At 44.0% G+C, this 16,440-nt stretch overlaps 1 protein-coding gene across 4 annotated transcripts in view; it reads left to right on the plus strand.

Annotated features, from left to right (window-relative positions):
* Nucleotides 1-14,403, plus strand: part of NOD1 (nucleotide binding oligomerization domain containing 1) — a 28,106-nt gene extending 13,703 nt beyond the window's left edge. For 2 of the 4 annotated variants that reach the window (XM_064704749.1, XM_064704750.1), the window contains exons 5-12: nucleotides 216-299; nucleotides 1,298-1,381; nucleotides 2,940-3,023; nucleotides 4,633-4,716; nucleotides 6,723-6,806; nucleotides 7,423-7,506; nucleotides 9,566-9,649; nucleotides 11,060-14,403. In XM_064704749.1, the coding sequence (XP_064560819.1) occupies nucleotides 216-299; nucleotides 1,298-1,381; nucleotides 2,940-3,023; nucleotides 4,633-4,716; nucleotides 6,723-6,806; nucleotides 7,423-7,506; nucleotides 9,566-9,649; nucleotides 11,060-11,132 (661 nt within the window). In that variant the 3' untranslated portion in view covers nucleotides 11,133-14,403. Of the gene's footprint in view, nucleotides 1-215; nucleotides 300-1,297; nucleotides 1,382-2,939; nucleotides 3,024-4,632; nucleotides 4,717-6,722; nucleotides 6,807-7,259; nucleotides 7,507-9,565; nucleotides 9,650-11,059 lie in introns of those variants that run through there. The other 2 variants (XR_010439131.1, XR_010439132.1) reach the window with 2 other exon arrangements.
* Nucleotides 14,404-16,440: the final 2,037 nt, after the last annotated feature.

Consider the following 16,440-nt stretch of genomic DNA (forward strand, 5'->3'; position numbering starts at 1 on the left):
TACCTAGGAGATCTGGGGCTTTCTGATTTTTATCAGTTTTGGAGTGAGACACATGAATGTGAGCTCACATTTCCCTTAACAGCCTTTAATATGTGGCATAAGGACCTGTTAAAATATCAGAGGAAAATGCATAGGCCTCCAGCCATTTGTTAACTCACAGGTGATGAACGTTTCTAGTATGTATTGATTCAGACTTTTCATTCCCTTCTTTCCAGGCTGAGTGTAAATCAGGTCACAGATCATGGCGTGAGGATCTTGTATGAAGAACTCTCCAAGTACCAAATTGTGTCTTTCTTGGGGTACGTAGCCCGCTGGGAGCAAAACACTCAGCAGTGATACTGGAAAATAAAACTCTAAAGCTGTCAGCACTGACACAGCAGAGGTGGGGTGGAAAGTACAGTTTAAGCAAAGCAGCTTTCTGTGTCAGAAATGATTCTGTGACACTTCACTGGGACAAGGACCACAGCTTCCTCTCCCATCACACTCCCTCACAGCCTCCTGCTGGCATCAAAGCCTTCTGTGGCACAGTGTGGACCACCAGTTAACCTGCTTGCTAATTTTTATACTGAAAGCCTTCTGCTGTGGAAGGGATAGACTGCAAGCAAGAGAGCATGTGTAGTTATAGCCTGCTGTTTTCTCCACTGTAAACTGATTTATTTCAACTATGCAAAGCAGATACAGCTTGGTAGAGACTGCTGTCAGCAACATGCAGTTTCAAGTGTCATGTTCATGATCCCAATTTCTTTCAAGGGCTTAATTAGTTCTTAATGAAGCTGAAGCTGGAAGGCATGTTAGCTCTGACTTCCTGCTCTTGGTTAAGTAGCTGCATAAAAATGACTTTTTGAAAGGTAAACATGAATACCAAGAATAGCTTTTTTCCTCCAGTGCCCTAATGTAAGTACAGCTGCTCAGGTATCTGCTCTTCAGTAATATTTGCAAGGGGATTTTATGACTTTTAAAAGACCAAAAGTACATTATGGTGTTTTGTCTTTTGACTTATCTTCTGGCAATATTATTTCTGTACTAGCAGAGGAATAAAGGGAAACTTTGTTTGCTTGTGGAGACCATTTATTTAAAAATTATATAAATATTCATGATTTGCAGTCTGGTCTCCTTATATTTTATATCTAGCCCATCACAATATGAATTATATATCAAAATAAAAACACAAGCAACTGTGAATATGTACAGAGCTGCACAGAAAAGATAGATGCTATGTGTGCATCATAAAACATTCAAGTTGTAAATATTTAACAGCAGTAATAACCTATTTTTACCAATGTGATTTTTCTTTAAGCTTATACAACAACCAAATCACTGATGTTGGAGCCAAATACGTTGCAAAATTAATTGAAGAGTGTTCAAGCCTGGAATATGTTAAGTATGTTGGATTCTTTTTCCTTTCTACACTATCCTAATTAAGATTAAGCAGCTTGAAAGGAGAGGAAGAGTAGAAAAAAAGAAAAAAATTGTATTTGAAATAAAATATAATTTAGGTTGCAGTTGTATATTTGCTTTGCAGTAGTCTAGCAGTGGATGGCAGCAGGTGAAACTCTTGAATCCATAGTGTTTTCTGGAATACAGTAGTGAGTTAAAGGAGTGCATGAGACTTGTTCTTTACCTAAATCCAGTCAGAGCTCCTGAGCGAGGCTTAAGCTGTGCATGGACATTGCTGCTGCTTCCAGCAGGCCAATTCCCTTGGATGTAGTACCAAGCTTTTTAGTGTCTGACCTTTTATGGGCCACTGGGGTCGGGCTGTGCTGGTGTCATACCTCAACTCTGGAATTCCCCAAATTCACCTGGTGACTTGTTCCCTTTAATTCCTGGAACTTCCCCAGATAAGAGTGTCTGGCCATGCACGTTGGTTGGACATAAAGGTAGATCATTAACCAATGGTTTAAATGTGACCATAGCAGAAACCAGAGGTAACTGCAGCAATGTCAGCTTTGGGAGGGAATGTAGGAACAGGCAGCCAGGGAATCTTGGGTTCTAGTCCTTGTTCTACCACTGACTTGGTCTGAAACCCCACTCTGGCCATATCCTTCCTACTTGAAATTTTTGCAGAATTTTGAAACGCAGGAGCACTTAGTTTTTTCAGTGCTTTGACAGTGCTTTGCTTATTTAATGTACCTTTCACAAAAAAAAAAAAAATCTGTTGAAGGATGGTTGCATTCAGGCTACATAGTAACCCTAGAGGTTATTTTGAGATAGAGTGCACATTCATGTGCCCAAAGTCAGCCAAACAAGACAGTTTTATGTAAATGTAGTGGCTTGGGGCTGGGGGGGAGGGTTGGGGGTCTGGTCGGTTCTTTAAATCAATCAATATGCAATTATCTCTCCCTTGAACTCCAGCCATTTGATATCCATGTAGGCCAAAAATAGAAGAGGCCTTGTGTAAAATGCCAGCCTGGGACTGACTGCTGCACTGACCTATGCCACTGCCTAGAGCCTGTGCTTACAACAGAAAGACTTGAAATTATTGCGGTCTGTGCCTCTCAGCTGCAGTCTGCTCTGGAAACACACAGTCAAGAAATATTCTGTTCCCTGTGGCATCATGAAACATGCTGCCTGTAATTCATGAGCTCTGTAGCAATTGCTGATTGTATGAATTATATTAAAAACAAGGCCGGGGTCCTTGCCCTGAGGATCAGTTCCTAAAGCTCATTTCTAACATACTGAGCACCAAACCCAAGACTCTACTGCAGTACTTCTGATTTGGAGGGCTGACATGCAAAACATGCAAAAGACAACATAAAATTATGTCTTTTAGTCAAAGGTCAAGTGCCTGAGTATTTTTTCACTCTGGGTTAATCTTTGATAACTGCAGGTAACCTGCAGAGTTAATTAGCCTTAAGTACTTGTGTGGCTTTCTGAGCTGGTGTTCTGATAGCTGCACAGTTGTAAGTGATGCACCTCATCAATTTCTGTACTTTGTGCAGAATAGGAGCAAACAAAATAACGAGCGAAGGAGGGAAGTGCCTTGCCCAGGCCATCCAGAAGAGCAAGACAATGTTTGAAATTGGGTAAGTTCAGTGTAAAGAGCAGAAGTTAGGGCTTGGTCTTGGCCAGGCACCTGTAAATCCCTTAGGATTCCTTTTTTTCATGCTTACCTTCTCTCCTCCTATTCTTTCCCTTCTCAACAACAGCATTAGAACAAACAAGTGTAGAGGCATAGCCACATTTTTCATGGAAGAAAATGCTGCTTTGTTGTTCTTCAGTTCACTCAATGTTGGTTTGGGTTTTGGCATCTGTTTTTTTTCTTTTTCGCTGTTCTGACGGAAGCTTAAAGGAGAAACAAACAAACAAGAGGACAGTATATAGAGCTAGCCACTTTCTTTATGGCAGCACAACTTCTTTAGAGATACTTGGTTGTTTTTAAGTCTGTGTGGTTTTATGACAGTTGGCACTGCATCTAGTTATTGAGTGTCATTGTTACACCTGTCAAACCTTCTGCATCACATGCTGATAAAGTTGTGAGCTGGGACAATAAAAGGGTATTCACATTGTCCTTTTCCCTTAGGCTGTCCCTAATTGCAAAGTGCTATTATTGGAGAGAGCTCTGCATGTACTCCAAACCTTTAGTTCCTGCCCTTTTTCTCAGGAAAGGTGCTAGGTTTGATTTATTTTATTTATTTTTTCCTCTTCTGGCAAATCTGGCAAAGTTTCTTTTTTCACTCTACAGGAGAACACATTTCTTAAAATTTAGTACTTGAATACATGGAATTAAAACCTCTGCTTGGCCATTGTGAAAATCACAGTAGCTGTGAGACATGGAAACTGGATGTGTACAATCAGATTTTTGGCCTTTAATTTTGTTGTTCTACAACATTTCACAAATACAGTGAGCAACCTGCACACTTCCATATAGCTGGGTCTGCTGTGCTGTACTTGCTGTAATTTCAGTGAAGGACTCCTATCTTCTCCTGTGGAGGAAATGATCACTCCAAATGGACTTAGGATAGCTTGGAGAGAAATGTTGAAATAGCAAACTGCACTGGCTCTGGAGGACAAGGAAATTCTGGGGAACTTACTGGAAGTCCATATGTTTAGATACCACAGAGCTCAATTGATTTTAAAAGAGCTGCCAACTAATTACCCATAAGCTGAGTGTGGCTCTGAGTCATCAAGCCAGGATCCCTGTAAAAAACCCAACAACACAGACCTCAGCAGAGGTGTTTTCAAACCTTGTAATACAAGGTGAATTTTCAAAGTGGTTACTCTGCATGGAAAGGATTTGACCCGGTATTCCTAGTTTCTGATCAAATCTCTCCAGCTTGTACCATGTTACCTTCTCTCCCATGAAAACCCTTTGTGTAATCAAGGATGGTTTTGCCTTTGGAAATACTATTTCTTACCAGTGTGCAGCAGGTTCCTGCTGCACAGGCTGTCTCCTAGAGCTGCCTCTGTGCTGTGGCCTGAGGGTGCTGGTGAGTCAGCAGAGGTTACTGGTGCCATGTGCAGGCAGTGGGACACACCTGCCTCACTGGGGAGGGTACCTGCCAGGTTCCTCATGAGCCTGAAAGGCTGGGAAGTAACCAGGAAGGAGTGGAGGGGAGGGAAACAGGGAGAATTAATTGCCAAGAGTCAAAAGGGCAGCACAACTGATACCTCATGTTCTCCTCTCTTCACTAGGATGTGGGGTAATCAAGTTGGAGACGAAGGAGCAAAGGCATTTGCAGATGCCCTGAGGAACCACCCCAGGTTAACAAACGTGAGGTAAGACATCAGCAGAGCCAGACAGCTTGGTGCAGTGCTGCCTTTTCCATCCTGCTGTGAAGCAGTGACTCTTCCCACCAAGGATTGGCTTGGAATGCCATCTGGTATTGCAGCCTTTGCTGTGCAGCCAAGAGGTCCCTGATGCAAGCGAGGCCAGACTCTGTCAAAAAGCCCTGTGCAGCCTTTAGGCAAGTTAAAAATACCACATGACTGGCATCCTGTCCTCTGTGTGCACCTCCTGCCCTCATGCTGCACAGAGGTCTGCCATTTGTGAAGGCACATGGTCAGTGGGTGCCATTTTGATCTGAGAGCATTAGCAGGAGGAGGCACCAGCTGTCACAGAATCGGGTTCCCAGTGAGCTCAGTATGAACAGCATCTATTTAAAAAGTGCAGCAGCTCTTACCAAAGCACTTTGTAGGCCGTAATATGAGGGGCTGGGACATTCTTACATTTGGGCTTATCCTGTGCTCCAGTGGAGCTACACCACCACACATTCAGTGTTGGATGTCACTGGAGTTCAGGGATGGATCTCAAACCAGCCTTCTGGAAGCCATAACACAGGTGAGGTTGGAAGCACAGCAGAAACCAGCGTGTTAAACAGCCCATTCCCTGCTAAACTTTCAAATGCTGGCTGGGGATTTAAAGATTTAAAGATGTTTTGGAGTCCCTCCACACAGCTGGAGCACTGGGTTCATGGTGACCCTTTCTGTTTGTCTCCCAGTTCCACTGGCCTCCAGGGTGAGTGGAGCAGGCAAGGCTCCTTAGTTTCCCCACAAGGTGGCACATGGCATTAGTTTCTTCAGAAATACTCTGGGAGTTCGGGGATCTCTGGAGAGTTTATTGCTGCCACTTCAGATCCAGGGATTTCAGAGCTGGTGCCTTGTCCTCTTTTCTGCAAGCGGGTAGTCAAGCTTAAAAATTAAAAGCTGAACAGGTGCAGTGACCTAGATATATTTAAACTTAAAAGCCATCTGAAATAGCCATCTTCCCATAATTGCACAATCCATCCAGACGCATCAGACTTGAAAGAAAACATTTTGAACTTGAATCAGAGCTCAGGGATTCTCAGATGAGAGCAAATATGCTGATGAATGTATTTGCAGAGATAAAGAGGAGCAACTGTGCTGTCTCGAGCTTGGGTTTGCTGGCATTTGTGCAAGGTGAATCCTCTGCTCTGCAGTGTACTTGCTCGTGGCTAATCTTGCTCCATGATTAGCATTCATAGTAAGCACCTGTGGTAGCTTTATGTGAAGACCAAGGGAAGGTAATCCCTAGTACATCAGTTTACTTTATTTGCCATTTTTAGGCCCAGGCATGATGGACTGAGAATATCCAGTTTAAGCTGAAGCTAGGAGGGACTCATGCCAATACATACTTGTGTTATTGCTCTGCTTGGTTCCCCTTTCTACATTTTTTGAGGCCTTGCATTATTTTAAGGGGGGAGATGCTTTCTGAACTCCTAAAGCCCAGAGCATAACTTTGACTGGTTGATTTTGCCAATGTCTCTTCAAAGAATGAAGGGCAGACTAAGGAATGTTTGTGGTTTGTAATGGAAAGCATTTACAAGCTCATCTCTCCATACACAAAGAAGGTGTTGTATGTAGAAGAAGAATGAAGTATTTGGATGCCTGGAGGACTTAAAGGACAAAGTGTCCACTTTGTACAGGGATGACAAACACATGTAAAAACCTGTGTGCTGCTAAGCACAACTCTTTGTCCTTGTTAAGAGCCTCAACTCTCAAAATTACTGAGTGCAACTCTGCTGTCAGTCCCAAGAGCACAACTCACTGACAGCAAACCTCGTGGACTGTTTGATAGAGCTCACTCAGGCTGCAGACTGTGAACTGCTCTCACTTGTAAAAGTTGTAAGTGGTTTGTGAAGTATGTCAGCCTTTGAAACACACAAATGCTGAGCTGTACATCTGGGAAGCAGATCATCCAGGATATTTGCAGTGGGAGAGCCAAGTGGTTTTGCTTCTTAGACATTTGTATCTTTACTTCACAGTCTTGCATTCAATGGCATCACAACAGAGGGAGGCAAGAGTATTGCTGAAGCCATGCAGCACAACAACTCCGTGAGGATATTCTGGTAATTGACAGTGTGGTCTCTTTCTCCTCTGCTTCCTTTTCCAGAGCAAAATGCTGGTTTATGTCCTCCAATCCCATTGCCCTTCCTACTCTCCCTGCTCCTTCTCCCTGCCCTCATCCCCTCTGCTTTCCCTATCAGCAAGCTATAAGGTATCCCTTTGGAAGAGTGTGGGCATGAGTAATGGATCAGCAGCACATGTCCTTTGGGATACATTCCAGTGACCAGTGTCATACCTCACTCTGCTCCCTCCATCTTGCTTTCCCCACCTTCTCTTCTTTCCATCATATGAAGTCAAGTTCTTTGTCCTCAGTTTTTGCACCTCTTCAGTGTTGTCTGTACCTTTTCCCACCACACCTCATTCACCTTTTAGACACTAAAGCATCATGAGAAAGTATCACTAGAGCATTGCTCAGAGAAATAAAGATCTGATACTCTTGTCTCTTTTACCTCCAGGGCTTCTCTTCAATATCTCTTTGTGTCCAGCCTTTACAAATTGCTCAGGGCAGGAACAGCACATCCCCCTTTGGCTGTCTAAAGCTAAGTCACAGAAAGCTGCAAAAAAGGGGGCTGAAAAATAATGTCAACATCCTAAGTGGACATTTTCTCTCCCACTTAGGTTGACTAAAAACGAGCTGGATGATGAGGCAGCAATGAGTTTTGCAGAGATGCTGAAGGTCAACAAGAAACTGGTGCATTTATGGTGAGTTACATTCCACAGTGGCACAGGCTCTTTGGCAGTCACTACATTAAAGCTTCACCTTCCAAGTCTATGTAGGTCACAGTAACAGCTTCTGTGCATGGTCTGGATGCAGCTGACTGCTTGTAGACAGTTCTAACGGGAAGTTAATAAAGCTGCTGTCTAGCATTTGGAACCTGCTTCCATACAGGGAAAAGTTCAAGCTGTTTCTGGTAACTTTCAAACTAATGATTGATTTCGTCTCTCATTAGGGGAACAGTATTGACCTCAAAATCAAAAGTTAAAAAAAAAAACAAACCAAAACCCCAAGCAGTCAGCTAGAACAGCATAAGGTTATTACAATTCTTTCTGTTTATTATCATGCTATGAAAGTAACTCTTCAACCAACAACCTAGGTGACAGACAGATACATGTCACATTTGCCTGATGCTTGCTTTTCAAGCTAGCAATACACTGATGCATGACACTCATCTCCAAGGCATCAATCCCCAGGAAACCAGGGATTATTTCTAGCAATCACTGTAAGACTTCTTACACTTCTAAGAAAACACAGCGTTGGCTTTTCTAATCCAGAGGTTGCCAATGGATGGGGTTGGGCAGATGGGAGCTGTAAAAAAAAAATAGCCATCCATTCATCTCAAGTGATCAAGGGAACACCAGACATGGAGTCCCTTTGTATGATTTACAAAGACTTGGCTGACCACCCTCCAGCACACTCCCTGTATTATTCCTAGTTCCAGCCCCTTAGGAAGCATGCTGGCTGTCATGGGTGCCAAGTACTCACAGCCTCTTTTGAAAGCAGCAAAAGCTATGGTGCCCATCACCCTGAAAATGAAAAGACAGTGGGGGAAGTGCTTGATTTCTTTGTGCACAGCTGCAGATATAATTCACTGAGCAGTTTGGGTTGAATTCATAATAAAACTTACCCCAGCCAAAGCAGGCATAGTAATCGAGATGAATGTCTTTGTCATGGCTCAGTGTTGTCCAAGGGTGTCTGCCAGTGCCCAAATTGATATCCTGCTTTGTTGATTGCACCAGTGGATACCTCCAAAAGTGGTAACCTATATAGATAGTTGAACTTGAGGCTGAGTTAAAGTCTTTTTCCAGTAGCAGAAAGACTGTACTGGATCCCTTTGCATTTTGATTCCAAGTGCAGAAACTCCTTTAATGGGAATGCCTTCTTCCCTCCCTCCTTCCCTCAGAAATTGTTCAATACACTCCAATTTTCAGCCTCATCCTGAATCCTGAGGGATTCATGCAACCAGGCACATGGAATAGTACAGCTGTGGGGCTCACCATGGTGGACTGAAAGGTGAGTACTGAATTAAGCTAGGCTGATGAGTATTTTTATACTCATGCAGATGAGTGGCCTTTGTTCATCTTTAGCTAGTGGGATGGTCTACAGTGGTTGATAAGAGTTACCTACTGCTTCATCAGTTTCACTGCTTGAGGATTTTAGGTATGTTTTTTTTCCTTCCCTAAGCTCAGATGAGACATAATTTATAGCTGGCAAGTTGGCTTCACTGGGACTTGCACCTGCTCATACCAGAGTCAGAATCAATGCTTTATTTTTCAAAGATCTTGTTGGTCTAATAAACAAGACTGCAATATTTGGCAGCTTCTGGATCATAACTGCTAAAACACTAGGCCCACACAGGGTCTGTACTCAGAATTTTCTGTACATCACTTAAAAATGTCTCACAGTCTTCTTAGTAAGAAAGCAGAGCTGAGAGGTTTGTCTGTCTCAGTCTAAATACCACAATCCCCTACCACTAGTGAACATAGCAGAAATTTGTCAGCTGTGTAATTAAAATTGCTCAGAATCTCCAGAATGGAACCACATGCAAGATTAAATGGAAAAGATTAATACTCTGAGCTTAGTTTCTGAAAGTGCATGTGGGACATTTGACCAATACTGTGTACCATTCTCACAGATAAAATCACAGTCATTTTCTTGTGGCAGACAGCTTTGCTCCTTAATGTCAAGCTGAGCACAGGTTGTGCATGTGCTGCAAATTAGTTTGCATGTTAGATTGACATGAAATGCTTTTTTTTTTTTCAGGCTTATCCAGAATCAAATTACAGCCAAAGGGGTGAAGTGCCTCAGTGAAGCTCTCAAGGAGAACACGACTATTCAAGAAATCTGGTAAATGTCCCTTTCTCAAAGGGTCACTTTGTAAACTTCCTTTCCCTTTAAAACCCTACTGGCCTTACTACTTCCCAGCCTAAAAAATTCAGAGCAAGTTTATGTGAGGCAGGGGTTGTAGTTCCAGCTGTGGATTTCAGACATGTAAAAAGCCACTGCCATTGAAACGTTTCCTTGTGTGTTATGAATGTCAGGCAGTTTTCTTGGTTCACATCTGTCTGTACCACTGATTTGCAGAATCAGGGCCTGAATTTATAGACCCAGCTTTGCTTGTTGTTTATATTTTTTAACTTCTGAACATGTCCATGCTTTTCAGGACCTAAATGCCAAATAAGCAGGAGATGGTTACCTTTAATCAGCATTACTAGTCTGCTTCACAGCATTTGTGCTTGGATTTTTTTGGGCGGTGCTCCAAACATACTGAAAGTGCTAAGCTACAAGATGATTAACTTTTTGTAGGATTTGTTTGTTGTAGATTAGGTGGGCATCACATAGTCACACGTGTACATTTAAGGCAGAAAGCCAAATACCACATTCCTTCCCTCACCTCAGGGAGCTCAGGAGTCAATAGAACTGAGCTGGTTTTAGCACTGCTGCTTTATTATTGAACATGAAATTTATTTTTAAATATATGTATTTGTTTCAGTGAAAGGACACTGAATTCTTGCTTAGAAAGACAATGACTCACTGTCTGACTGGTGTGTTCCCTGGAGATGTGGAAGAGGTACTTTTTCCAAAAGCCACTGTCAGCTTTCGTCTACAGAAGAGGCATCAACTTCCCCTCAGATCATTCTGAATCTTCAGACTGAAATCTGTCTTTTGATTCTGGCCTGAATGTTCAGAGGCATTCATTAACCCAAGTAATTTCATAAATCTGCATGGTTTAATGGATTTCAACATTTCAGAGAGCAGCACTTAACCAGGCTGCTCATTTTCAGGGGTATAAGTATCAATGTAGATTATCTTTATGTAGCCAGAATTGAAAATTTAACTATCGGTCATTTCACATTAATAATGCTTGAATGCTTCACAGAATTTTCTTCCCATGTTGTCATGGAAGACACAAAATGCTCTGTAGACTTTAAATATCTTTAAACCAGCCCACTGTACAGTAAGAACCTTTGTCAACTTTGTGCTGCTTGCTGAAATGCAAACAGCTGGGTTTCCAATGCCAAGTTCAGTTACTGGAGCTTAGGTGTGTGTTCAGGTTTTATTTCTGAGGAAGAGCCTTGTTCCTTGGATGTGCAGTGGGAACAGCAGTGCTGGATCCAGCCTAACACCCATTCCCAGCTGAGAAGCATGCAGCCCACGTGACATTTCAAACCTCTGCACCAAAGATGATGCACACAGATGCTGGGAAATGGTCACTACCTTACTTTCACTCACATCCCTTTTGTTCTCCTCCTCCAGCTTGAATGGGAACCTGATAAGCCAAGAAGAGGCCAAAGCTTTTGAAAATGAAGAGCGGATCATTTGCTTTTGAATGAGGACTTTCCCATTTTGCCAAGTTGGTGTTAACAAAGGCTACTCCTACACTTGGACTGCAGAGTTTATAAAGGCATCAGTCTACAGTGCTCGTGGCAGGAGAGAGATACACAATAAGCTGCCTTTTTATGAACACACTGCACTCCCTCAGCTCCATCTCTTACCCTGCCTGTTATTTTTTATCCTTTTGGTGAGTGGGAAGCTGTCTGGGTAAATAATTAATGTTTGTTTGGTGCTTTGAAGATGAAATGCAAAGTGTTAACAGACTAAGTCCACTGGCAGGTGTATCCATTTTGATAACTGAGTTTAGATCTATTCTGTACAGTGATGTAAATAATCTGTTAACTTATTTATATTCATAAATAAAGACATACAAGTATGCATATACAAGAAAGGGTGCAAGATGCACAAACTCCATCAGCTCTGAGTATTACCTGCCTCAGAACTGAAAATGAATATATACACAGCTTTACCAGAAACAGTATCTATAGTAGTTGCTTGGTGTTTTGAACATTAATTCCTTCTTCCTGCCTAGAAATTAGGTCCCTCTTTCTCCACTGACTACAGGCAGCATCACAGACACTGCTTTTTTTTTGTTGTTGGGGTTTTTTGGATGGGTAGGAACAGATGCATCAGGCTCAGATTATTTTCAGTAATCTTTTTGTCTCATATCAAAGCCAGTCCATTTTCTTTCATGCAACCAGAAGCCCTTGCTGCCATCACATTTTTTTATGGTAAAGCCATAACACGGGCAGTAAACCACTTTTGCTTCACATTTCCAGAGGGCTGCATAGAAACAGCTGCCTCCTGTTTCCACAGTGTTTGTTCTGGGGAGGGGGTCTGGAGAGAAATGTGAACAATTAATTAGCAGGCTGTTCATTGCCTTGGCTCCTGGCCTCAGCTCCGTGCTGGTGCCACTACACCAATGTCACGTTGCCCAGCATCAGTGGGGAGAAAGGACAATTGAAAATCAACTGCATCAAGTAGAAATCCCTTCTCCCAGCAACAGGCAAGCACACAGGAGGATTGAGATTGGCCTGGAAAGCTTTTAGTCTGTGCTTGAATCAGTGGACACAGCAAGGCAAGGGGCAGTAGTAATAACAAGGACCAGCAAGAAAACATTATCCTCCCCCAAATGATTATTGCTTAGGTGTGGAGAGCCTGGTTTAAGCATGGCTTAAAGAAAAAGGCCATGAAGGTATTCAGCTAAGGGAAAAAGCAGCCTTTCCCAGGCTTGATCCTGTAAATAATTAGGTTCTCAGCCACCTTTTATATAAACAACAAGATTCTCAGACCGTTCTGTCCTTGGCTGCTACTGGGAACAGACAGCCAGTCTGGGAATAGATATGAAGGTTTTGAGAACTCTTCATATCGTGGTGGGAACACTGATCTTGGTTTCAGTAAACTAACTTCAGGTATTGTAAACAAAAGGAGGAGCTGAAGTTTTCTCTACAGCCTGTCAGGAGCTCAGATTTTGCAATATGCATGAACTTAATTAACACGGTTATAAAAAGTGACTGGTTGAGTGAATAAACGGAGTCAGATGCTGAACAATAAAGTTGGGTCTTCTCCCTCCAACTTCAATACTTAGGGAGTGTAACTTTAGAGGCTTTAAAAGAAATCAGTTAGCAAAGGAGTGGGATGTTTGATTATTTTTTGTGGGAGCTTTATAAACTCAAACTCTACCCTACAGTGTAGGGGGTAGAGTTTGAGTTTATAAACCTAAAATGGAAAAGTGTGAGCCATTTTTTTTCCTCTCCATGTTACCATTCCCCACCCCCTGCCCCCAAACTTGGAGAAACAATTCTCCAGTTGCTGACAAACACACAAAACCTTGGTAGGTTGGAAGAAGAATCTCCAGTTAAAATCCCAGACCAACGAACCCTCACCTCCTCATCTCCCAAATCTGCCCCACGAAGCAAAGAAAGTGCTTGCTTTGTAGGTCAGAGCTTCTCCATTTCCTATGAGGTAGCAAACCTTTCCTAGCCCTCAATTCTGTCTACACCCTTCAGCTCCCTAACACATTCTCAAATACTCACTGGGCTTCTCACAAAACCTGCAGTTATAAAGGATAAAAAGGGAAGAAAACCAACTTAGTTATTTTTCAGTGGCTTTTCCTCTGTGCCTGTGGTATCAACACTGATTTTTCCCAGGGAGACAGATGAGGTTTTCCAACCATGCCAGAGGGAACTCAGCTAACTTGAATGATTTCTGCACCTGAGCCATTTGTTTACTGAAGCAAAAGGGCACACAGTTACAGATGAGCTGGATTTCAATTGCTAAAACATCTGCCAAAGCAAAGCCTTTAAAGACTTCTCAGTGACTTTAACAAATCAGAGACTCATGCACCTTGTCAGAGTGTGTTTTGCCAGCCTGCTCTGATGGAAGGGAGAAGATACTGGTGCAAGGAAGAGCCTTCACCAGAGGTGTAATTTGCCTATGTTTGAGGAAGTGTGCTCCTACTTTGCTCTAATCACAGAATTATTTGCTCATTTACCAGGTAGAAAATACGTTTAAAACTACAGTTCCTGTCCTTGTTTCACTAATTGACTGAAATAGCATCCCTCAAACTTTCCAGTGCAGTCACATCTGCCCCTTTTTTGGGCTAGAGCAGCCTTTGGCATTGTTTGTAGTGACAAGCTCAGCCCTGTTGCAAATCTTGTTCCATACCTGGCTGTTACAAGCTGGGCATCCAGGGGGTGTTTTCAGGGACAGCAGCATTTACAGGGCTGCAGCAGCAGCTAAATGCAGCCTCAGGATAAATGTGGCAGGATCAAGCCCAGCTCCATGTAGGACAGAGTTTGGCACTGAAACAAGATTACAGTGCCAGAGACAGAGCAAGTGACAGCCACTCCTTCCAGAGGTGATTTTGGGCAGCAAACATTTGTTTGGATGGACTGAAGGTATGAGCACAGCTCACTCTGGGTTTAACAAAACCAAGGAGTTTCATAGCATCCCGCTCCCAGCACCCCCAGAGCAGGGGGTCTGCTTCACAGGGCACATCCCAGCTCTGGGAGCCATGCAGGGCAAACTGGTGGCTGCTCTGGGAGCAGCAGGACATCCCTTGTTTATCTGCACAGCATTTCTGGCTGAGGCTCTTCCTAGACTTACCAACCTGTTTGTAAGGGGCACTGGAGCAACACTTCTGCAGCTTGCAGGGAGAGCCTTGTTTACTCAGAGACAAATGTAACTTTTTTCAGACTTGTTTGTAATTTGCTGAAGCCTTCTCTGTACACTGTGTCATGTTTTTCCACTCGTCCACTGTGATAATAAACAGCTTTTTAAAGAACTAGCTGCCTGCAAGTGCTCGGGCTTTGCTGAAGCCCTGTGGAACAGACGCTTGGCTGCATCAAGATGGGACAGTGACACCCCAACTAATTCTGGCTGCAGACAAGAGAGAGGAGCTGCCACAGCTGGAGAAGGCCTTTCACAGCTGCTACTGCCCATGAGGGGCCCTTCCAGCAGCAGGTGCCAGTCCATTTAGGGGCAGCATGGGAAAGCACAGTGGTGCCTCAGGGATGTGCTGCAGCCGTGCTGCACCCTGGAGTCCTCCTGCCCCACTGACTGCAGGAGCTCTTCTCATTTCCACCTCCTGCTGCTGGGGGCAAGGCTTGCTGGCTGGAGGTGTCACCACTTGTATTGGGCTGGTGCGAGCTGTGTGTGTTTACTGGTGCCAGGTGACGCTGCAGCCCTCAAGGAAGCCCAGCTGTGACACAGTGCAGGCCTGCTCCAGTCGAACACTGCCAGGTCCTCAGGACAGGGTGTTTGTCTGAGCCTGGTGTGGCTCACTGTTGTCACACGTGTCTCCAGGTGCCAGACCTCAGTTTATGACTTGCAGGGTGGTGCAAGGCCATGCAGCCTTTGCTCTTCAACCACAGCCAGAGCAGGATCCCAGTCCCACTGTTCCATGCCAAGGGAGTGGTACTGATGCCGAAAATACAGCAAGACACCTGTTGCTGTTGACCTCATTTCAGAGAGATGAGACACACTCTTTTCAGGAGTGAAAAAAGGTTTATTTTTTACATCCCTTTGTGTGAAGTTTTATAAACCTTTCTGTGTCTATCTCCATTTGGTCAGTAACAAGCTGTTACCCCATGGTAATTGGTCAGTCTTGGACAAAGCATGTACATGCAAGAAAGGGTTGTTTGTGAAATACTGTTGTCATTCTTAAAGCTGAGACGGTTGGGATTGTTGAAACAGGTGCAGGAAAATAGACCTAATCTGTAGAATTATTTTGCAGAGAAACAAGTTGTTTTTTGCTGTTGTAGGCTTCTGTTTTCATGAAGAGATGTTGGCTTTCTCAGGGCTGTGTCGGGCCAAGTCAGGATCCAGTCTGCAAGGCCTTACACACACACACCTGCTGTTTGCCACCACAGACACCCATGCCTGCTTTTCTGGAGCTTCATTCTGCTCCCTTACCGTGTGTGAGCAGACAAAACCAGAGCCCGCTGCAGAGCTGTACAAATGGCTGCAATCAGGCTGCATCAGAGCCAGGTGAACAGCAGCAAGGGATGGGTTTGCCCTGAGGAAGGAGAGGTCGCTGCAGAAACTACTCTGTTTTCAACTGATGGAACGAGTAATCTCAAGCTGCAGCTGTACACAAAGGTCTCAACTGCTGCTTTAGTAGGTAGAAACAGAACAGCAGGATTGTGCTGGATGAAAATGGAGGCCAGGCTGGCAACTGCCAGCTGCACTCAGGAACTCCAAATTTACTCACAGGAGGAGGTTTCTCCTTGCTTGCTGGAGGCTCTCAGTTGCTCTGTGGGATAGGTCAGCCTTCTGAAAACACAGCAGAGCTACTGGGGCGAGTCCTTCCTCACTTGCCAGAGTGGGAAGAAAAGGTGAGAGGATGCAGGGAGTGTCACAAGTGCTGGGGGAGTCCCTCTTCAATCCTGGGAAATTGCTGATGGAATCCCCTGTGAATCTCGACAGGGCTGAGGTCAGCCAGTATTCATTCTCCACACCCAGAAGTAAATGAGAGCTGCAGAGTTTGAAATAGCTGCCCTCAGGTACACAGGAGGATGTGAAAACAGGGATGATGCTTCAGAGAAAACAGCAGCTTCAGCTTCAGGAGCATCAAGGCATGAGAGGTCACAGCAGGTGGGTTAAGGGATAAAAACTGGCCTTAGCCAGGGGCAAAAACTACAGTCATTGCTTTATACTGGGAAAGCAGGAAATACCGTGTGCCTGTTGCAGGCAGGGAGCCTCTGGGTGGTGCACCGGAAAACAGCAGGCTTTGGGCAGTGCTGATGCCACCTCGAAGTCAGCACCTGGAGGGCTCAAGCAGCCCTTTAGGGTGGCAGTAC

Source organism: Zonotrichia leucophrys, chromosome 2 (assembly GCF_028769735.1).
Source record: "Zonotrichia leucophrys gambelii isolate GWCS_2022_RI chromosome 2, RI_Zleu_2.0, whole genome shotgun sequence".
In the NCBI taxonomy this organism is placed as follows: domain Eukaryota; kingdom Metazoa; phylum Chordata; class Aves; order Passeriformes; family Passerellidae; genus Zonotrichia; species Zonotrichia leucophrys.